Here is a 24,641-nt window from a genome sequence, read left to right on the forward strand (position 1 = left end):
TTTTATGGTTTATTGCAATGCTTTATAATTACAAAGAATATTTACAACTTTAACATCTTCCTTTGAAAACATTTCATAATTCAATTTGAGAAGATGGATTGATTGACGGGATAGGGCGACCTAACACTTGACATCTGCCATGCAATGTTTCGCCAGTGTTTAACGTTTAGTAGTTTTATCCACTCGGTCACTGGTGGACTTAATTTAAGAGGAGATCAGTTTAATTATTTAATATAAATTCGATTGCAATATTTGAAAGATTTCAATTTTGTATGTTAACAAATACGAATGATGCATTCAATCTTGTGTATCATTCAATAGATAAAAATATTACTGATGTCATAACTAAGCAGTTGTATATAAAACTTTATTAAAATCACTCAATGAAAAAAATAAAATACAGTAAACTCACTTCATGATCTATTTAGTTCCTGGAAAAATTTTCGTAAAATCGAAGGTCTATTTTATATATTCTATTGAAGATATAAGATAAAAACGATAAATTGTTACTAAATGTTAAAATACATAGTATTTTAATTAAACATTATAATTAAATTATATAAATTGGTTAAAGTATAATGTTTATAGAATTAAAAAATAAAATTTTCCATATTTTCAGAAATTGCAGTGTTTTAAATGCGCGTATTTAAAATTTTAATCAGTATAAAAATTAATTTAATTTGTAAACTCTGGACATAAACTAAGACTTACATGATTCTTCTTAATTTGGAATAGATCTAATAATTCTAAACAAGCAAATTCGGAACCCAAACAAGTTGAAAATTTCCGAAAATTATGATGTAGAAAAATTACAGAGAATCAGAATCAATTGATTCTTTATTCAGAGAAATCGCATGCGATTATTTAGAATGAGTTGCGCGACTCGAAGAAATGAAATGATAACAGCATCTAATCAAATGTTTTATTATTTCGTGTGTTGCGCAACTTTTGAGAAATATTTATAAACATTTCTTACGTGAAAGTCTAACGAATTTAATTAAAAACTACAAATCTATAAACGAAAGATTACGCTAAATTTCTTAAAGTTAGAACATTCAACTTTTTAGATTTCAGATAAATAAATATAAAAATATTAAATCGTAGTTATGAAAAAGTTAATCAGAAAAAAATATTTGGATCTATTACCATATCGACCGATATGTTGACGCAAAATACCAACATATACTCATAAGATTGATTCCAACTTTATCATTTCGGGTAACGTGATTCGTCATAGAATTGACCAGTATAAAAATGAATAATAATAAACGATTTACCGACCCGAACTTTCTATAATAAATTATGAGGATTTATATTATATTCGAATCTGGAACTTTTACGATGGAAACATGCTACGGGTGTACTATAGATTACTCCCTATGGAATTCCAGGACTTTGATTATATATTTGAACTCAGGGGACCGAGACGAGTTCAACGGTACCCTATTTTTGGACCGGAGACGAAAAATAAAAAAAGTTATCACACTTTTTAAGTTACCATACTTTTTTAATGCTTTCATGCAGACGGCACCGTAGTTGCTAGTATTGCCATCTTGCGGTAAAGTCTGCAAACCGTGACGTCGGACTACGGTCATCTCCCGGAGCGTTAAACACGCGATACGAGAGCGGAGAGAGCGACGCGACTTCCGATCATCGCGCGATCGCCATTTCGGTTAATGTTACTATGGCAGCGAACATGGCGGCCCGACTGACCTCTCGTATGGGAGTCACCACACGCCGCCAGGTGCTAAACTAGTGATCGATTCACGGTAGTTCTTGAACAAAGTAAAAAAAGGGGGAAACGTCTACTAAAGGCAATTTTAACGGCAAGCGACGCGACTCCCGATCTCGATAGCGAGGCTGACTTAGCGGAGAGAGCGACGCGACTCCCTATCATCGCGCGATCGCCGGAAAAAAGTATGATAACTTTTTTATTTTTCGTCTCCGGTCCAAAAGTAGAGTATCGTTGAACTCGTCTCGGTCCCCTGAGTTCAGATATATACCAAAACACACGAAATTCCATAGGAAGTAATCTATAGTATACCCCATGCGACTTTTTCGTTTTGATTCTTTCCGTCCAATTGACATCAAGATGGCTCTTTTTCCATACCCATCGAGGGTTCGGCTAGACCTACAATGGCGGCGACCGGGTGGTGAGGGACGGAGCCCGATATATACTAAACGGATCACTCACGAAAAATTCGTGAGATCTCCGGTCCCTCGGAGGAGTAGACTAATACATTACGCGCTTGGGCGGGATGGCCTAAGTGGGTAAGGCCGACATACGTTGTGATAAAAAGTCTGCACGTATGACTCCAACAATATATTGTTTACATATTATTTTATTGACCAAAAATCTATCTTTATAACTATTTCTATATTAAGAAATCATCAGATCGATAAAGAGAAAACCCAAACTTAAAATAACTTCGATAATAAATCGATAGATAGAATCCCTGAGAGGTTTCTTAAATTTTTTTAAATAATAAAATTAATTTTGATAATCAAACAAATTATTTACAGTTATTAAAAGTTATTATAAATACATTATTTCATATGACTTAAGATTGCGTTTAAAAAGAAATATGCAATGGTTTATAAAAATTACATCATATCAACATAATTCATTTTTATGACAGATTATTCATAAATAATATTTTTTTCTAAAATTAAATTATAAAAGTTTAATTATTTTTAATATATTGAATGGAATTGTTTTCAAAATTATATTTTAAAATAAATAAAATTTTATTATTTTCAGTTTAGTAGGTGGCTCCTTTTCTCTCCATCCGAGTGATCAACACCATCTTCTAAGTTTTCGTTATCGGTTTGATGTTCCTTTTACTAGGATGATATGATATTTGTGAATTACCGAGACAGAAATAATACGTCTTAAATCGAAAATTAGTGATTACGATATATATATATATATTGCACTATATGGACTTAACTGTACAATTCAATGTTTAGCCTTAGTAATTCAATTTGGCAAATTCAGGTGAGATCTTACATGCAAGTTATTCTATGGTTATGTTATGATTCAACTATTATTACATTATTAGAATTGGTATTTGATAAGATCAAGCGTTTCATGAAATTTATAATTTAAACTAATGAAAACTTGTGAAAATCAAATTATTAAATTCATCACAATCTTTGCTAATCTTAAACAGATTTTAATGATATGAAAGTTCTTGAATACAATATGAATTCCACCGATTATGCATAATGAGATTAAAGAGAATCATTCTAAATCCTGATTTTTGCTATGAGGAAAACCATATTGTTAGATAGCAATAACAGTCTCTTAGAGGTATTGTGTACAGTATATATACTTATATTATAGAAAAGAAATGCAAGAAATACAGTGGTTCCTGATTATCTAAGTGCCGATTATTTGAGGTTCCACATTATTGTAGGCCGACCAGATGGCCGAGTGGTCAAGGTGGCAGCCTACTGTTCTGGGAGACCCAGGATTGAATCCGGATGGGTTGAAAAATCTTCAGGACTTTTTTGGGGGTAATCCAATCCCTGAAAAATTTGGGCCTGTCTCTCGCTACCCAACTGCCTCGTTGTGGACCTGGCCAAACCCATAATCAGCTTGCTATAAGAGGCCCTCTTAGTGCCCACAGAGTGGAAAGAGCAAAAAAGAAATTACTGTAAGCAAACCTGTAAGTGAACATGCTACTTTTTTTATAATTCATAAAAGCTTTGCTGTGAACGTACCAAGAATATAAATATTGAAGTACTTTTAACCTTAACTATACTGATTGGCTGTTGCTGAGGTGACATTTTTTATAAACTCGTTCTGCTCTGTGGGACCTAAGTGGGTTTTTTTTCCCTGTCTATCATGGGTGATCTGTCCTCACTGTATGTATTGTGGGCCTGGCCCATAGTAAGAACCGAGGGACAGAGCCTGACATATCTGGAACAGATGAACAGATCACTCATGAAAAATGAAGCTAAGGTGACTGGAACGTTGCAGCAAAGTAGAGGGGAACTAAGGATCATACCTGTTTTCTGTAAGTGAAGAACATATCAATCTAAAATAAAAGACTAAAACAATAAACTCCAACTGTACCAGAAAACTGAAACTGTACATGCAGATAAGAATTACACCTCTGCAAAATTTCTAGCAAAAATTCAATATTCAAATGTTTTCGGCCACTATTTCATTGGCAGAAAACGTTGGAATATTGAATTTTTGTTAAAATTTTTGCATTGAGGTGTAATTCTTATCTGAATAAAAGACTACCTTTTAAGAACCTGACCTAGGCCGCGTTTCTTTATGCAGCGCTCTAGAAGCGCTTTACAGCGAACACACTGAAACTGGTTTCTAATTGGCCAACACTGCTCGTGACGTCATTTCGCTACACTCTCGCTGCATAAAGAAACGCGGCCCTACTAAACTGAAACATGACCTTCATGCTAAAAGTGAACACTCTGGCCAGATAAAAAACTATTAGCAGTTTTGAAGTTTCATCCCCCAAAAGAGTGGTAGCTCCTAGACTTTTTGGCATGGTGGAATCTTAGAAAGAATTTGATCATCTTCTGAAGCCATTACTATTACACTTACATAATTAATTACGAGAAAATCTATAGCCGAAGTGTTTTAACTAATATCTCAAACTGATGACTTGTAGTTCACTTGCTGCATTGTCCCTTCTTTGATAACATTTTAACCCAAAAAAATTTGGCTAATGCTGGTACACGACAATACTAAAAACATGTGCTTTGCTTGAAAAATGGCAGATTGCAGTTACGTGACAAAAAGACAATTTTAACTAAATTGTGATTGGTTAAAGCATTACAGCTATTGATAGTGTGGAACTCAGACATATCTCAACTGATTACCTGTAGCAAAACCTCTTATCCTGGAGCAGAAAATAGTGATTTGTCTAAGGTTTGTTAACTGCTTTTTGCTAAAGAGACTTATCAAATGTCTCATGTATTATAAAGAGAAAACAACACCTTTCTTAAATTCCAGCAAAAGTTTAACTATATAAAAACGTTTTCAACTGATTTCATCAGTCTTCTTCAGTTACTCGAACAAAAAAAAAACAAAAAGAACGAACCAAATTCAAATTTACAAAATCACGAGAATGGAAAGAATTCTCGTGATTGCGCAGACTATGCAAAAACGATGTACCGAAAAAACGGTAAAAAATGCAAATTCTTGACAAAAAAATGCAGATTCTTGACAAACTATATATAATATCACAATCCTACGTTATCCAATGAACGATTTCCAAGCAGACGATAGCCCATCTGCGTCCCTGTGGTTGATGCAATGGGATGTTAATTGTGCCCTATATATTTCTAATTTCTCCAAGTGTCTAACGGCCTGTTTAGATCTAGTGGCTTTTATGATGGAAGCACTATCCCAGTGTACCGTGATCTCCTGTTGCTTAGCAAATGCTGCTAGGACTGTGCTGTCAACTGTCCTCTTAACCGATTGCTTATGCTCTTTTATTCTTTGCTGTAAACCACACAAGGTGGCCCCAATGTACACTAGATCGGATTTAAAACGTTGGTCCCTGATTGGAATTGAGTACACTCCTGTTAGCTCATTTGGTTTCTCTTTCCTCTTATCATTCCTTAACAGACGGTATACTGTCGGGTTGCGTCTATATATTATGCGTAAGTTCCTTTCTTTGGACACCTTCTTAACAATACTTTTAATTAACGGAATATAGTCCATGACCACTGTTTTTTTCTGTTCAGTTCTGTGTTGTTGATGTTTATGTTTCTGTATATCCGTAATTAGATGGTTCACTACCCTTCTCTGATGTCTAAGAAACGTAGCAACACAGTTTGGGTATCAGAGAAGGGTAGTGAACCATCTAATTACGGATATACAGAAACATAAACATCAACAACACAGAACTGAACAGAAAAAAAACAGTGGTCATGGACTATATTCCGTTAATTAAAAGTATTGTTAAGAAGGTGTCCAAAGAAAGGAACTTACGCATAATATATAGACGCAACCCGACAGTATACCGTCTGTCAAGGAATGATAAGAGGAAAGAGAAACCAAATGAGCTAACAGGAGTGTACTCAATTCCAATCAGGGACCAACGTTTTAAATCCGATCTAGTGTACATTGGGGCCACCTTGTGTGGTTTACAGCAAAGAATAAAAGAGCATAAGCAATCGGTTAAGAGGACAGTTGACAGCACAGTCCTAGCAGCATTTGCTAAGCAACAGGAGATCACGGTACACTGGGATAGTGCTTCCATCATAAAAGCCACTAGATCTAAACAGGCCGTTAGACACTTGGAGAAATTAGAAATATATAGGGCACAATTAACATCCCATTGCATCAACCACAGGGACGCAGATGGGCTATCGTCTGCTTGGAAATCGTTCATTGGATAACGTAGGATTGTGATATTATATATAGTTTGTCAAGAATCTGCATTTTTTTGTCAAGAATTTGCATTTTTTACCGTTTTTTCGGTACATCGTTTTTGCATAGTCTGCGCAATCACGAGAATTCTTTCCATTCTCGTGATTTTGTAAATTTGAATTTGGTTCGTTCTTTTTGTTTTTTTTTGTTCGAGTAACTGAAGAAGACTGATGAAATCAGTTGAAAACGTTTTTATATAGTTAAACTTTTGCTGGAATTTAAGAAAGGTGTTGTTTTCTTTATTATACCAGTTCCAGTAGGTTCGTTATTCATTTTTATATGTCTCATGTATTGCTTTTGTTGAGTTATCAGAAGAGCTCAGAATAGGTCCTGGTTTTTGTGGCTCCTATGTATATCCTTTCCAAATCTGTCATTTGTTAATGGTATGCCATAAATTCCAGGAGTCCTGGTTCAATCTATGGTGTCTGTCATTTTGCAACATTTGGTATAATGTGCTTCCTTATTTGTAATAGACTACTGGAATAAAGCAAAGATTATCTATGTGATTATTATTTGTACATTTTTTCAGTTTGAATTATCTTTCCTTTTTTAATTGATAATTTTGGTATCCTGAAGTAAGCATTACTATTATATCATTATGGTCCCAAGTTCATAGTTTTAATCAACATACAACATTGATTTTTTGTATTTTTATAAACTAATAAAGAATATATTTTATGAGCTGAAATAAGAAAGATGACTTTATTCTAGATCCAGTTTAGATTTTCTATTATTTAGGTGTACATTATATGATTTTTATCAATTTTTAGTATATTTATAAACTTATTACAGAAATAATTGATGATAAAAATTAAATTAATAGTTTTTTATTTATATAATAAAAAATCTGATTATTAATAATTTCAATAAAATTTCTAGTTGAAAATGCCTTAGTTTCTGATTACTATGCTTTCAGTTGCCATTCATATTTATTTATATAGCAGTCTTTTCTAATTAATGTTATTTGAAGTAAAAACTAATTTTTGAATAAAGATGTTTAATACCAAAGTGTATTGATAATTGCCATGCTTATTATAGATAAGTAGTTGTTAGAATTGATAATTATATATGTATGTTGTATTAAAAAAATATATTACAATAAATACTATAACAATAATTAAAATTTCTACTTAAATCAAAGATACAAAAATTTAAGGGAAATAAAATGCACTTTGCATGAAATTTTACAACTTAAATTTTTTTACTTCTTTATGATAATTACTGCATTTTTGCACATATCCCATAGTTTATCTGTGTTTAAAAGACAATTTGAAGGTGTATGGGTGAAGCTATAAGCCAATTTTATGGAACCATTGCTCCATATAAAGCAGCTATTATTCCATTGGAGTATAAATGGCTGCTAAAGCAACCATTTACACTCCAATGGAATAATAGATAATAGGGACAGAATATATGATGGGGTGGATTATGCAAAGGTTTTATTTCCATTCTAGCAATTTATTGCAGGGCACGTGCCATTACAAGTTATGTTCTGTTAAGAGCAATCCAACCAACTCACATTAATATGAATCACAAGGGGAACAGTAGTTAGTTTGCTTTATCGAAAATTTGTATTAATGATTTTTTTAGTGTCAAGGTCAAGGTTGCGTAATTTATGGAGTTAAGGATTAATAGGCAATCAAAATATCTAAACTATAATATTTTGAATTAATTTACTAAATAAAGTTACATAGAATTAAATATATTTACAATGAGCAATTATTTATTGTGATATGGACACAATGTCAGGCTGCAATTTCTAATCATATTTTTAATTTATCTAATTTAAAATACAGTCGACTCTGCATAAGTCGACACCCCAAGGGGAAGTGGAAATGTGTCGAGTTATCCAATGTGACGACTAAGCGAAGTTGGAAAAAAAACCATAAAACTACAATTAGCAAAATACAATAGTGCGTTAAACAGTAGTATAGGCTTACAATACGTTGTGTTCTTCATTTACAATTACTTTGTAGATGAAAAACTGAAAAAATTTGTTTCGTGTTGTTTGTTTTGAGCACTTAACTGTCTCGACTTTCTTTTTCAACGATCACGAAAGCCTTGATAATATCTTCGCAATTGTCAATTGTTGGCAAGTAACGTCTAAGGATTCTTAATGCCTCTAGCGTGAGAAAATGCAAAATTGGATTCTGGTGTGATGTCGATGTAGATTGTATACAGTATTTTCTTTTTGTTTATCTGTTATTATTTTATACATAAAAATACATAAAATGTTAATGCATTTTTATTGATATGTATATATATATATATATTAATAAATTGACTCCCCCTCCTGAAAAAAATGAGTTTGCACCACACGTGCGGAGTGAATTCATTTTTTCAGGAGAGAGTGACAACTTATCAGAGTGTGGGACAGCAAAAGTATGTCGACTTATCCAGTGGTGACGAGTTAAACGGTGTCGAGTAAACTGGAGTTTTTTTAACATTAATGCCTATGTAAGTTGGCTAAGACCACAGAAAATGACTACTTAACCGATGGTGTCGAGTTATCCGAGTGTCGACTTATGCAGACTCGACTGTATATGCTCTCCACCTCAAATTAGTAGTGTCTTGTCCCTGTACATCATACTTTCCCTGTTAGCAATAGTGTCATGTCAGTCATCTATTAACTCCTTTCAGGGGAAAAGTTTTGAATTGAAATAATGTGATTTCCAGTTTGTATCGGAAGTTTGTATATAGGTAATAGGGCCCCTAAACTTTTCATATCCAGTCTCTATCTTCAACTCTGTTCTTGAGATTAAGGAAAAGACAGTGGGAATTTATAGATATACAATTTTTTCAAATTGCAGTCCAAAAATAAATTAATGATGTAAATGATTTTAATTTGATTGTATGTAGATGCCTGAGGAAGGGCCCAGAAGGGGTGTCGAAAATGTTTGCAAGTATAGAACATTAACACTCTGGTTATTAGGTTAAGACAAGTAGATATTTATTCATTCCAGTGTGGTGGATAGTCAAAATAGAACATTTATTACAGTACTACTTTGCTTTTTATATTTTTTGACATGAATAATAAAATCATTATTGGAAATAGGGTTGTGAAGGTAATTTACAGTTTAGTTTAATGAATTCTGGTAAAATTTTTGTTTGCATTATCACTTGAAAATTAATGTTGCGACAATAGTGTTTTGCCAGGGTAACAATAAAATTTGCTTTATATGTGTTTGTTTTAAGATAAGTTATCTGTGCGTACAAAAATACAATATTGCAAAATTAGTATGAATTAAAATTAAATAATATAATTAAATTGAAAAATATTCCAACTTCAAAATACACTTTAAGTAAATTTTTTATACATAAAAGTGTTAAATTCAACCACTCAAATTGGATAAATATGTAAACAAACACTGCAAATGTAGCGAATATACAGCAAGAGAAACTACAAGAAAGCAAATATTTTCATATTGATTATGTGCAGTGTTTATAAAAATACAGTGGAACCTTGCTTAACAAGCATAATTTGTTCCAGAATCATATTCATAATGTGAAATACACATTAAGCAAAACAATTTTTCCCATATAAATTAATGTAAAATACGATAATGCGTTCCACGCCAGAAAAAAAATACTCAAATATTATATGTATAACGTTTATTCAAAGAAAATTACACAATATACATTGTTAAGGAGCGTGAGTCATCATCGTCTTTTCTTCTAGCGCGGAATGAACCAACCTGGAATACAAACTCAATTTGCAGAAAAGAAAAAGTCACATATAATATGTCTGATAAAAATGCCAAATGATATGCCAAATTCTTGAGCTATGTAAATGCTATAATTAAATATTAGAAATTAATTAATTTGACTAGAAGTAGGCAGTTATGCTTCCATCTCATTTAGTGTTATAATTATAAATAATTAATTTTTAATTTAGACATTTCTAAAATTTAATTTGGAATTGGTCATTAAATTTAATACAAGATGGCAGCATAACTGCCTATCTCTAGTCAAATTAATTAATTCCTAATATTTAATTATAGTCTTTACATAGCCCAAGAATTTGGCATATTATTTGGCATGTTTATTATATAATGGGCGATGGTTGTTGATGTTTATACGTAATACGTGTGAACACAAGTTTGGAAAAATGTGTGATTACAAGCAACACTAAGATGCTAGCAGAACGAGTGCTAAACACAGATTGATGGAGCATGCACACAATCCAGGACTTTCGATCTCCTGGTCACTCGTTATGAGAAACATCGCTCATTAAGCAAGCCATTTTTTAACAATTTGTTTTGCTCATTATGCAAAACACTCATTATGCAAGGTACTCGTTAAGTGAGGTTCCACTGTATTAATGTTTAAAATTTAAACTTTCCAGGAGAAAAAAAACTTTTAACAGTTTTGGGCATTCTGCCAATTTGAGAGTCAATAATAACAAGTATATATATATTGAATTCTGTATGTGTTTTAAAGTTTTTTGTTGTATAATTTTTTAATGTTTTCTTGCTTTCCTTGTAATTTTTTTGAAATAGCTACAGTTTTACAAATGTTAAAATATGTGTTTTCTTATTATTATCTTTATATATTTTTAAATTTTAATTTTATTACTGTATATACAAGTTTGTCAAGATTTGGGGCAAATTCTAAACTGTTCTGATATGTGCTAAGTATCATTCTAAATTCAAAAAATGATGATACAGTGGGTTGGATGATAAAAAAAGACTCATTGTCAGAAATAATGTTAATTTTTGTGAAAAATAAAAGTTACTATTTATATAACTCGGGTCATATACATGGATTAATGTGCGAAAATGAAACTTTTTCCATTGTTAAATTTGTGTATTAAATGCAACAAATTAACAATTTGGAGATAATTAAATAAATTTATAAAAGTTACTGAAAATTATCACATTATAATTAAGCTAAAAAATTAATGACTAGAAAAATTTAACTATAGATAAATGTATTACTTTATATTAGAAACCTCACTCAACTTGAATTAATCAAATTTTTATATATCTGGAAGAAGTGGGATTCCAACTCATAGCTGTACTCTAACAGACAAGTATGTTGTCAGTATTGAGCTGTATTTGAAAAAATTGTATACCTATAAATTTTCACTGTCGTCCATCTGACTGTCTTTCCTTAATCTCAAGAATGGAGTTAGATAGATGAAATCTGAGACTGGATATGGAAACCTTAGAGGCAGGAGGCTCTGATTAAATATATATGAATTTTTGATGCAAACCAGAAGTCAAGTTATTTCAGTTCTAAACTTTTTCCCTGAAAGGTATTAGATAGTTAACCAACATGACTATTGTTAAAGATATATTTTTTCCAAAATTGCATCAAATAGATTTAAGGAAAGTGCAGTGTTACGACAAATTGCCGCCTTTTGTTGATTGGTTTGTGTTTGGGAATAATTGTATTATATACAAATCAACAAAATGCCGAGATAATTTGAATTGGTGTAAATTTTGAGTTTTTTTAGGTTTCAAGCAGACTGCATTATATTGAGGTAGTGTTAAACAAGGTCTTACTGTATTTTAAATTAAATAAATTAAAATTGTAATTGAAAATTGCAGCTTGGCATTGTGACAATGTCACAATAAATAATTGCTTGTACTATTTAGAATCTAAGCAGAAGTTAATCCACTTACATATTAATTTTAGCTTAATTACCAACATTACTAAATGCAATATATAACAAGACTAGACACCAACCAAATGCCGAAACTCTATTAGGCTAGTTTAAGGCTAATTACTAAATGAATTACATACCAATTTGGCTCTAGAGGTAAGTGTTAGGTGCCTACAGATAATGCTTGGTGGAACATTCAGTCTGAGTTTGGCCAGATTCTTATCTTCCAATAATCCTCACGCATAGTGCCATCAATATGTTTTTTTTTTGGCCATAATTACTGCCTAAAAATCATCTTTTGCAGTTAAAAGGTGATAACATTTTCACATAAAACACAGTAATGACCTAACAATGCCAATGCCTGGCAGAAAATGCTTTTATACTGATTCCCTTATCTGTAAATTTGCATATACTTACATCATTCCCATTAGAAGTTACCATACAGCATTTCTACGTGCAGTTTGTTCCTTTACAGTAGCAGCAAATATGTGTACTTGTAAATTCTTTAAATTACGGACATGGGTGTAGGTATTTATTTTATGAGTATCAAAAATTTGCTTATCTGTACCTCACTAATATATACAATATATGTATATAAAATGCAACAGTATTAGATTAGAATTTTTTTGTTATAACAACAATGTGTTATAATTGGAAAAAATATTCTGATTAATTTCAAAATATAATCTTTAGTTAATAATTACAGGTCTTGTATTCACATTACTTTTCCTACTTTGTAGTAGGAAAATAAGAAATATCTTGCTTTTTCAGAAATTGTTCTAATTGTCTTACATTTGTGATTATTATAGGATCAAATTTTTTCTACCTGAAGCGTATGTAATGCATAAAGCCAAATAATTGCTGGATTAGATTAACTAATATATTACTGTTCAATATAATCTGGCAATTGTTTGATTTTATTATATAATAGTTTTAATAATAAAAATATGTATCATTGTAATTGCATGTTAATATGAATGGTTTGTCTCATGTTGAAGTTAAATGATAAAAAGTTACAGAAACAAATTTTGTAATACATTTTATCATTTTAAACTTTAAAAGTTCTTTAGAATTTTTGTTTTATAGTTGTTCTTTCTGTGCTACCATATTATGCAGTTACCTCAACATCAACCATTTACTCTGTACAGTTGAAGGTTAAAACTACTACAGAATTTCAGTGCATTTATGAATTATAAGAAAAGTAGGGTATTTGCCTACAGGTTTGCCTTGGATAATTGGAATCTTGGTTAATCAGGCTTTGGACAATTGAGTTTTAGATAATATGTTAACTTTATCTTTCCTTTTAACCTAATAACCGGTGCCAGTCCACTTAAATTATATGGCAAACGTTTTCGGACACTTCACTGTGCCCTTCCTCAAGCCTTCCGATCTTCTTACAACGAATTTTCGAACAAACAAAGTCATATTTCCGTTACGCACGTGCCATCCGAATAAACCTTCCTGGGGTATACGCTATCCCACTAACAGATAATAGGTGCAATGAGGAATTGGTCTACATTGGATCCACGAAAAGAGCGATGGAAGTAAGATTGAGAGAGAACACCAGAAAGATATTGAGCATGGGAGAGCCACCACCTCATTAGCGATTTATGCGTCCGACCCGGAAATAGTCCCGGACTTCGGGGCAGCGAAGTTGCTTGCTACCACTAAGCATGCTGAGCAAATTAGATGGCTGGAACAAATAGAAATCTATAAGGCCTTCCGTTCATCACAGCCTATTAACGCAAAAGATGAGATGAAATTATCGATGGCTTGGCAGGCCCTGCTGCAAAAAGACGAGACAGAGTAAAAGAAAGGAAACGGGATGACGATCTTTTATTGAAAGAGTGGAGGAGCATTTTTGAAATTAGTTAAAAAGTGCGACGTTTAGCAATGACGTAGAGCTGCTTACGTCATCACTCGTTAGAGGAAGGGCGGAGCGATGTAGGAATTTGTAAATAGAAAAACAGTAGAATGTTCGGAGGAAGCTTCGTTTATGGAAGTTAGTTGAACCGTTGGAATTTGAGTTGTTCAATTTTTTTTTTTAAGTTTTTTTAATTTTTTTGATTTTTTAATTTAAATTTTATTCGGTTGGCACGTGCGTAACGGAAATATGACTTCGTTTGTTTGAAAATTCGTTGTAAGAAGATCAGAAGGCTTGAGGAAGGGCGCAGTGAAGTGTCCGAAAACGTTTGCCATATAATTTAAGTGGACTGGCACCGGTTATTAGGTTTTTGGGTGAAGAATTATTTACAATCCGGTGTTTTAGTGGGAGTTTATGTTTATCTTTCCTTTCCTCATTAATGAGAAGATATTTTATCAAATAAATATACTGTAGATAGTTTTTGTCATTATATTTTATTGATGTCTTCCTCTAAGTGATAATTTTGACTATTTTTAAATTTGTTTTATGTTGCCTAATTTTAAGCTCTATAAAATCTTAATTTTCCAAATTTTTAAGCCTTGAAACACTAGTTATTAAAATGATAAAATTGTATAAAAATATATAGTTTATTAATAATTACTTTTAATATTTTTAGCAGCAGAATTTTCTGCCTCTCAGCCATTTTGCATCTTTGTTATCTGGAGTTCAACGTCATGAAATTAATAAAAGTAAGAGCTGCAAGTCTAAATCGAAAAAAGAAACTATCCTATGTATTGAAAGTTTAAATGAGGTAATTATATTATAAAGACAAATTTAATACTAATTATTAGAAAAGTATATACTTTATATTAGTGGTGCACTCAAAATTTAATGTTGGAGGAAACCAAGTTGAGTGGATAAAAAAATTTTTTAATGCAAATTCAATAAACTTCCCACATTATGTGGCCACTAATTCATAGGTAAGATGGAAATAGAAGATGAGACACAATATAAATAAAAAAAAGGAATTTTAATTAGGAAAAGATTGGAAAATTTACTAGTTTTATTTTAATTTTTCAATCTGTATTCAATAATAACAAATATGGATTAATGCTAAAATTGGATCAAGAAAGCCACACGGAAGTTAATTTCTTTGATGTCAAGATTCATGTACTCTGTTACAATGCTGACACAGAGACAGTTGACATGTCATCTGAAATCGGAAATTTTTTGTTTACTGTTTGTGTCCTGTGGGCATTAACTTGTAAGGAGGCCTATCGTGAGTTTGGCCAGGACTACATTAGGGCAACTGGGTTTTGAGGGATGGGGTCCAACATATCTTGGACATACCACACCAAAAAAATTGTCCAGATATGCTCTCAGGTCCTCCAGAATGATAGGCTGATGTCTTAACTGCCTAGGTCATCTCACTGTCAAGGAAGTTTATAGGATTGGGAGATTTTCAATTAAAAATCTGTAGTGTTATGAAATAGTTTTTGCTATTGTTTTAATAATGGAAATAATAAAACAACTGAATTGGCATATTAAATACTGTAATTAGGTCATAATTTTAAAATTAAAAACAAACCTTTTTCATTGAAAACCAAATAAATAAGTTATTTTTGAAGTTGTTAAGTTTTATGCTTGTCCAGCTCTTGGAATAAATTTGGTAGCTAGATCAATCTATTATATCCAGTAGCTTAAATCATCATTCTCCCAAATCTAGCCAATATTGAAAAATGAACATTGATTCTTTCTTTAAACCACTATCTCAATAAAGTGCATATTTGGAGTAACATATAGTTTATTTGTTTATTTTTTTAAAATACAGTATATCTAAACAAGATAAAGCATAGTGAAATAACTGGGAGAAAATTTTGTTTTTCTATTTGATGGTGTGACTGTTGATTTGTTGCTAAGTTTACTTAATAAAACTGCCAATTTTTAAATCCCTTCAACTTTGTATTTAATGGGGTTTGTATATATACCAATAAAATATTTTTGTATATATTTTGTTGAATTTTTACTAAAAATAATTATCAATGCTAAATTAAAAATTATTTATGAAGTATTATGTAAATAATGTTTTAAGTTTATTAAAGGTTTTTAGTAATCTCTTCTTTAATGATTTTTTTCAATGAGTAATTCATGGACATTTTATACTTTTTGTAATTTTGAAGTTTTTTTACTAAATACACGACTTTTAATTGCTTTTTTTAAATAAATATAACTCTTTGAATCATTAGTATCTTTAAAATATATAGCATGCTATTATTTCAAAAATTTTTTCTCTTTTTAATGATTAATTTTTTTAACAAAAGAACTCATTAGATATAACATTTTATTTAAAGTAGTTTTTTAGTAGTAAAAAGTTTCATTTTAATTAAAATTGCATGTTTTTATAATTATTAAAAAATTGTTTAATGTTAAAAGTAAGATTCGTTTATTATTAAAAAATTATAAAGAATAGATTCTGAAATTTAAAACTTAGTAAATAACATGTAAGTAATTTTAGTTTTAATTTTTACAGTATATACTTTTTGCATAGAATTTAAATTGATTTCAATTATTTTTAAAGGCATTAAGGAATTGCACTAGTCAGAATTTCCTGGAACTATGCTGTGACAATGTTCTTCAGAGTTTAAATCATTTAAATAATTTCAAATCATCAGTTAAACAACCTTTACCATGGTTGGTATCTTATAAATCATCATCTAGTTTTTTTGAAAATAAAACAGGTTAGTAATGTTCTATAGTATGTATTTTATATGTAAATAAAAAAATCATAACTAATCAATTTACACATTTGGGAGTTATGAATACTAAAGAGTTCTGGTTAGTGTGACTATAAATGTTATGGTTCTAAACTAGCATAAAATAATGAAAATATTTATTTAAATTATTCTAAATTAGCTAATCAGTATACATTGATAGTAAGATATTTAATTGTTCATGTTTTAAATGATTTAATTTTATGTTATTAATGGAAAGATTATTGTAAATTAATTGCTGGTCAGGAGAACCAATGCTGATTCTTTTGAGTTAAATGATGCCTAAGTGAAGAATGCTTATAGACAGGCAAGAAAGAAATGAAAAACTACATTTAATGAAATATCATTGATTTGATTTGCATGCAAAAATAAATACCTAACTAGGGAGATATTTATACAAAAAATGTTTTATACCAAGATATTTTATAATTCTTACATTAGTAAACTTTATTTAAATAAATTTATTTGTAATTTAACAATGATTTTTTACAGAAAATATTTTTCTGGGTACAACTAGTTAAAACATATTAGCCATTTATTTTGCAATGATATAAAATTTTTATTAGTTATTTACTTGTTTTTTTTAATAATTTAACTTTAATGTATATACTGTATATTAATCCATTTTTATTCCATAAATAATACACCAAATTTTAAAAGAAATTATTTTATATAAAAATTAAAATACTTAGCAAATTTTTTTAAAAAATGTAATATATGAATGATTAGTCAATAAATTGTCTTACTAAATATGAACAATTACATAATTTCTTTGTTATATTTATTTTACTCAAATACACATGAAAAGACAATTGTAGTAATTCCTTATTAATGCAAACTATAAAAGACAGAAAAATGAATTTTTGATTTAAAGTGAGATGTTCAAACTGAATCAAGACAGTGTGATTTATGATATATCACATTTTATAGCATGTAAGAATGTATGATACATCTGTATTTTAGCATAGAATATTTATGGGAAAAAGCTATGTTATGCCTTTGGCAGATAGCCCCAAAATTTTTTTTATTGTATTCTGGTTAAAAAAAAGGTAACATTATTATTATGTTTAATTAACCAAAATTATTTTTATTCAAGAGTTTGGCTAGGTAGGTGTTATCTATAGTCTATTTGAAGGCTTTGGGAATTCATTAGCCTATGTATTGCAATTTAAGATATAAGATACAGAGTGATACATACAAACACTAGCAGATAAGCCTGGCATTGCCCAAGCAAAAAATAACAACAAACCTTAGGTTTTAAACCTTCTGTTATATTATAATTTAGTATTTGATTTATATAACTACAAAGGTTATCTTGTATATAAGGGTTTATCACACCAAGTGACCAATCTAACACATTTTAAAAATTCTTTAAATTGTGTACAGTAGAGGAATAAAGAATTTTTAAAATGTGCTAGATTGGTAACTTAGTGTGATAAACCCTTACTCACTAAGTTACCCTAAGATAACCTTTGTACAGTAGAGCATCGATTATCCGATCCCCAATCAACCGTCACATCGGTTAACCGACCGCATTCTAGTTGGCAAATTCAAGTGTCCATTAGTGATGTGGCGCTACAATATTTGGCTATGTCTTGGCTACTTTAATATTATTTTTGTTAAATTTTTGCATAGTTTAGCTGGCAACATAGGCTCGACCATGAAAGGGAGGCCAGTATTTAAACCATGCTTAATTTTTTATTTTGTCTTTATTTTTGTATTTATTTGGTGGAAAATAAAATAATTTTTAACGATACAATAGCGACGATTATTATTTTTAAAAAAATTTTGTTAGGCTTAACATCAATGAAAATTCAACGTGAAGTAGGTTAATAGAGATATACTAATATACAAATTACATGGATATACTTATATACTATACTAATAATGCATTTTTTCATACTTTTCGGTTATCCATTTTTTCAGTTATCCAACCAACCCAAGTCCCCAATTGAGTCGGATAATCGATGCTCTACTGTAGTTATATAAATCAAACACTATAATATAACAAACATTAAAACAAAAACCATAATTGTTTGGTTATTTCCGCCTACCATTGTCACATTTATTGTGATACTTGGATGGCACGAAATGGCAAAATTTCATTGGTCAAGCAGACACCAATTCTGCTGTGAAAATATGATATCTTAAAAAATTTAAGATATATTTTTTCTAATGTTAATTCTAAGAAATTGTACCATTCGCAGCCAAATATCAAATGATAATCTTCCCACAAATCAAATTTCACAAAAAACAGACCAAATATTTAAACTTTGTACCCTCAAAAACTGCTTTAAACATATTTTGTACTTACCATAATCTTGTATTATGCAATTTTCCTATTGAAATGCTACCAACCACTAGTCTGATAGAAAGAAGGGACTGTGCAGAAGGGGGTTGAAGTAATTTGACCAAAAGTAGTCATTGACGTCCTCCCAGATGAGAAGATGGTCAATGACTACTAATTAATATTATATTACTAATAAATATTAATAGTAAGCTTACTATTAATATTTGAAAAGTTATGTGATCCATGTTAGGCAGGTTGTAATGACCCCAGATGTGATTGAAGTTGCTAACCTTAACATCCAAAAGACTTCATATAAAGCTTGTTTAAATAAAACAAACTCTTTGTAAAAATGCAAGAAAAATTACTTTTATGTGATGTTAAAGTGTTTATATTTTTGCAACAGATTGTATAAGCTATGTGGGAAGTATGTTCTTGTAAATATCACATTTATAGAAAAATTATTGGGCTGCAATTTGAAAAAATTGTAGACCTATAAATTCTGACTGTCAGCCATCCATCTCTCTTTAATCTTGAGAATGGAGTTAGATAGATGACGGATGAGATCAGATATGGAAACCTTAGGGGCACAAGGCCTCGATTAACTATATACTATGATTTCCAATTTGAATCAGAAGTTATGTTATTTTAATTCAAAAATTTTCTCCTGAAAGTTATTAGATAGATGACCAGCAAGACTCTATTGTTAATGGAAAAGTACGATGTACAGGGGCAAGATACTACTAATTTGAGGTGGAGAGCATATATTTTAAATTAAATAAATTAAAAATATGATTGGAAATTGCAGCCAGGCATTGTAACAATGTCACAATAAATAATCACTTGTTAGAATTAGTTTGGTTTATTTGGTTATGGCAATGCAACACATGAGTAATCTGCTAAGAGGGATGCATTGCAGAAAAACTTATATGGGAAGCTAGATCCTATTTAAGTGTTACTAACATGAAGAAAACTCAGAAAACCGTACATGGCCAGCTTGTTGGCTATGCTCAGACTCTTGAATTAACTAACTACCAGAGTTTGGTGGTTTTATGCACTTGGCTACTGGAGAATTAAGAATGTATCATACCATTCAGAAATGAAAAAACCCGAGTTGTTAAATGTGGAAAATAAATACTTAGTTTTCACAGGGTAACACCTTCGATTGCATGCAGGCAAGTGCTGTATGCTACCTGTCTCAGTAATGATATAGCCTGTCTATTTCATGCTATATCACTGTTGCAGTAATTAAGTGAATATAATATATATATTTTTTAAAATATCCTCTTTTTTATAAGACTTATATTTAGTTTAATATTTTGTTAAATTGTTTTGCCAATAGACAGTACTATGTGTAACTCAGCAAATCGAATGTAGATAGAAATGAATTGATTTACCAAAATCCAGTCTATATTTTGGGATGGGATGTACCTGTACATTATCTAAGTTAGAAGTATGTAAAACATAACTGTGGAGTTTCATAGCAATTGGTCGAACGGCCTAGCAGTGTATGGCAAATAAACAAACATCCTCATTTATATGTATAGATATATATTTTAATGCCTTTTCTTTGAACAAAGGTTGCATCTTACAGGCCATAAAATGTAGTATTTGATATTAGCTGTTGTTATTACTATTGTTTTAATCTTTCTTTCCTTCCTGATTTACAAGAAAACATTTGATGTGAGCACTAACAGAGTTGCCATACATTTCCTAAAAAGCTTCCAGATAATAGGTGTTTTAAAGTACTTTAATGTTAATTGGAAAACATAGAATGATTGGGTTATGTTTGAATTAAGTTCACGTATCAAACTATAAGAAATAATGGAAAAGCTCTCTCTGTTTACAAGATTTTGATTTACAAAGGGTTTTCTGGAAAGAGGTTTGCTTATAAATTACAGTTACTATAATATGATATTCTAATTTAAAACAAGAAATATTATATAATATCTTTATCTTGAAATAGTGAAACTTTAATACTAAATTTTGAAAAGAAAGTCTTCAAAAATTTACAAATATGAAAGTTGTAAAGTAAATGAAAATATCATGCAAATTTATCAATGTTTTTTTTTGAGGTACTTTTTAAAATTTTTTGTTAAATATTTCTAATTGGAAATTAATATACAAATTTATAAATTACATTTTATATGATTCATTATTATGTAAGATATCATGTTTTGCATAAACATTTTTTTTAGAAATATACAGAGAGAAAAGCCAGCAATTCATTTCCTGAAAGTTTATTTTGAGAAAATTATTTTCAAAAGCATTTTGACTTTGTATTGTGAGAAAAGTTGCTAAATCTCTAATTTTTTTTCATAAACTTAAATGAAATCTGGTACTGTACTCAGTCTTATTTAATGTTTATGTCAGTCATCTTGTTGCAATTAATTGCATAATAAAACTTAAATTTTTAAGTTTTATTATGCAATGATCAGCTATTATTTTTTTAGAAAAATTGAAAGAATGATAACAAATCAAATTGTTGATATCAGTGATACTTCACAATATGTGTCAAGAGAATTATATAAAGTTTTCACTAATATGTCTAAAATCTTGAATTATGTAGAAAAATTATCAGTATATAATTTATAAGATTTAAGCAAAAATAATAAAGCTTCATTTTAACATGAAAAATGTAACATTCTTAAATTTAATAATAATAAAACTTTTTATTGTCTGACAAGTTAAATATACATTCAAAAATTGTTTGTGGACCATAATGTTTTTCATTGCATTATTCCTAGTTATTATTTCTTAAAATTATTTATATTTAATTAAAATTACAGAATGAATTTAATAATATTACAGTTCACAGAATAAATTTAATACAGAATAAAAAGAAATAGCTTTAACTATCACTTTGTTTTAGAAGAACTAATTTTTACTAAAATTAAAAATTATTTCTATATATTTGGTAGAGCCAATAATAATATCTGTTTCAATCTACAGAAATTTCAATCTCAACATTAGTTAGAATTTCGTTTTTTATTCTAATACATCATCACATCTGATTTCTCAATATTTAATGCAAATTTATGAAGTATATAAATTAAGAATTAATTCTTGCAGTAACATTTCATGACATTTGAATCATATTCTAAAGTAATTAATCAGCCAATGTGAAGTAATTGAAAAAAATTTTGAAACATGATTTATATGTAGATTAAATAAAACAAAGAATGAGTAGTAACTCTCATGGAATGCTTATACTGTTGATATCATATTATATGAATAGGTTTCATAATCTATTTTTTTTCTATTACATGAAGTATTAACAGTGGCATGCAGTTTACATTTGATGGTAGGGAAGCTGTGCTAGACCTGGATGGAATCATTATACGATATTTTGGTGTGTAGCATCCACGAGCTAAACTGTTGAAGTTGGTGCTCTGTAAAGCACATGTGCAAATGCATATAATCTGGCTGCTTTACACCATCCAAATATTTTCGTCATAGAAGCTGTCCCGTATTCGACAATACAGCACTTCCATTGGGAAGATGCATATACAAATTTTATTTGAATATACAATAACAATCTTATTGTTTTTCACACGTAGTATAGAAATTTGTAATAAGATACATAATGCGGTTATAATAAAATATTAATTTTAAGTAATTCAAAGTACGTTAAAATATGAAAATAATTGCACAATAAGTATTTATATTTTAGAAAATACAAAGGAAATGGTACTTTCACAGCTTCCATGGACAACATGCCACTGAGTATTAAGTCTCTTTTATTCAGTAAGTAAGTAATGTTTATTGTAATAGGATTGAACCTGTTACATGGGGTGTTTCAATTATTAACCAATCACAATCATATAACAACATATTAGTTCCATATAATATATCTTAGTTATTTAGTTTAACATTGACATATATTCATTATTGAAAGGTTTAACTTTTAAATAAGATGCTGTATAACTTAATTACAAAAATTTTAACAAATTGGATATCTTATAATTAGTTACAATTCTGCTGTATGAGAAGAAATTTGTATTTGCTATTTACGTTGATAATCATATACAACACACGGAAGTAATATCCATTTCGGGATCTAATGCTTCTTAACAAGAACAAAACATAAATTGGGAAAGATCCCTACGTCCATAACAATATCATATCAACTTTGTTTAAGGTTAACTGTCATATTTTTTTAATACTTTTAAAATGATGTAATTATAGTACCTCCTTTAAATTGTCCTAGTTCCTATAAGATTTTTAATTCCCTCATGCGATAATATGCCGATACTATTGTTCCGAACTCTGCTAGAACTCACTGTCACATGAACCTTCCTCTCATCTCCATAACTTGGTATAGGTGAAGCCTAGGTAACTACAATATTTACTTTTTCGGAATTCCCTCTTAGTATTAGTTGTATCGAAAAAGATATAGCTCGTCTATCTTTATTCCTTGGCCAGTAGCAATAGGTCACCAGACAGATGCACAATCCACTAATACACCGCGCCTTGCCAATGTATGTTTTCGTAGTAAAAATCCTTAGTTTCTACGCATTCCAGATAACCATGTCACTATTAAACCAATGATGAAGTAGAATTTCATATTAGCTTAGGCAACACTATGAAACTTTCCTTACAGACTTGGAAATTCCAGAACCCATTAGACGTTTATTATTATTATTACAGTTTGTATTTATAGAAGGAAAATTTACTGTTAAATTTACATTGACTAATTGAATATCTGTATTTCCGATTTTCTTTCATCCAGTACGAATTTTCCTGGGTTTATTGTTGTAACATTATAAATATTCGAATCACTATTCGGATTTCTCAATGGAGGAACTTAAGTCAATTTCTTAGGAAGAAATTGATTTAATTGTATTACTTTATCTAAATTAATGTCGTACGTGAATATTTTATTTTCTATGATATAACAGTCATCTCTGATAATAAATTTGTTACCTTTTAATCTTTCTTGTTTAATTGTCGTTTGTAATTTTTTCCTTCTTAATCTGGATCTTTTGCATAAATCGGCTGTAAAAATTGTTTTATTTTTTCTCCTTTCTTCGTTATTAACTTTAGCTTTTAATTTCCAAAATTCTTTTAATATCAAGTTTCTATTATACAAGGAATCTATTACAATCTTCACAATACAGTTAGATCCGTTATAATTTATCCTGGTTAAGCTTTCTATAGAGATATTTTTAATTCTCAAATCCTCTTTAATAAACTGATTGATTTCGTTAGCATAATCGGTCGAAGTAAAAGGAAAATTTATGATTATGATATTTCTATTAGTTCTCTCATTTTTTAATTTATCTAGTTCAAATTCGAACATACCTCTGAAATGGCTATTGTTCTTAGATAATGTCTCTATTTCTTCCATTTTCTGTGACACTCTCACTAGTTCTTCTTGAAAATGCTTTTTTTCTTCCTTCATTAAATTAAGTTCTGTCTTGATTTCTTGAATTTCCTTATTAAGCTGTGAAAAGTTATTTTGTAGTAGTTTGTATATTGATTTTAGTGTGTATTGTGAATCTTCCTGTACCATGGGATCCTTATCTCTTAATGCTTGAAAATATTCAGGTATTTTCATAGATCTTGTGGTATCAAGACTACCTCCACCGCACTCCTCCTCAATTTGAAGAAATTCTTCATTCAATAGATTATCCACTTGATTTTCTTTAACTATTTCTTTAAAATTTTGCTTACGTGGCCTACCACGCCTCCTGTTT

General features: G+C 30.0%; 1 protein-coding gene across 3 annotated transcripts in view; it reads left to right on the plus strand.

The window, feature by feature from the left end:
* The first annotated feature begins 2,771 nt into the window (after positions 1-2,771).
* YME1L (ATP-dependent zinc metalloprotease YME1L) overlaps positions 2,772-24,641 on the plus strand; it is a 39,819-nt gene continuing 17,949 nt past the window's right edge. For 2 of the 3 annotated variants that reach the window (XM_067282396.1, XM_067282399.1), the window contains exons 1-3: positions 2,772-2,998; positions 14,561-14,695; positions 16,463-16,622. In XM_067282396.1, the coding sequence (XP_067138497.1) occupies positions 2,963-2,998; positions 14,561-14,695; positions 16,463-16,622 (331 nt within the window). In that variant the 5' untranslated portion in view covers positions 2,772-2,962. The remainder of the gene's footprint in view (positions 2,999-14,560; positions 14,696-16,462; positions 16,623-24,641) is intronic. The other variant, XM_067282398.1, reaches the window with a different exon arrangement.

Source organism: Centruroides vittatus, unplaced genomic scaffold (assembly GCF_030686945.1).
Source record: "Centruroides vittatus isolate TY-2023 unplaced genomic scaffold, ASM3068694v2 contig_955, whole genome shotgun sequence".
Classification (NCBI taxonomy): Eukaryota; Metazoa; Arthropoda; class Arachnida; order Scorpiones; family Buthidae; genus Centruroides; species Centruroides vittatus.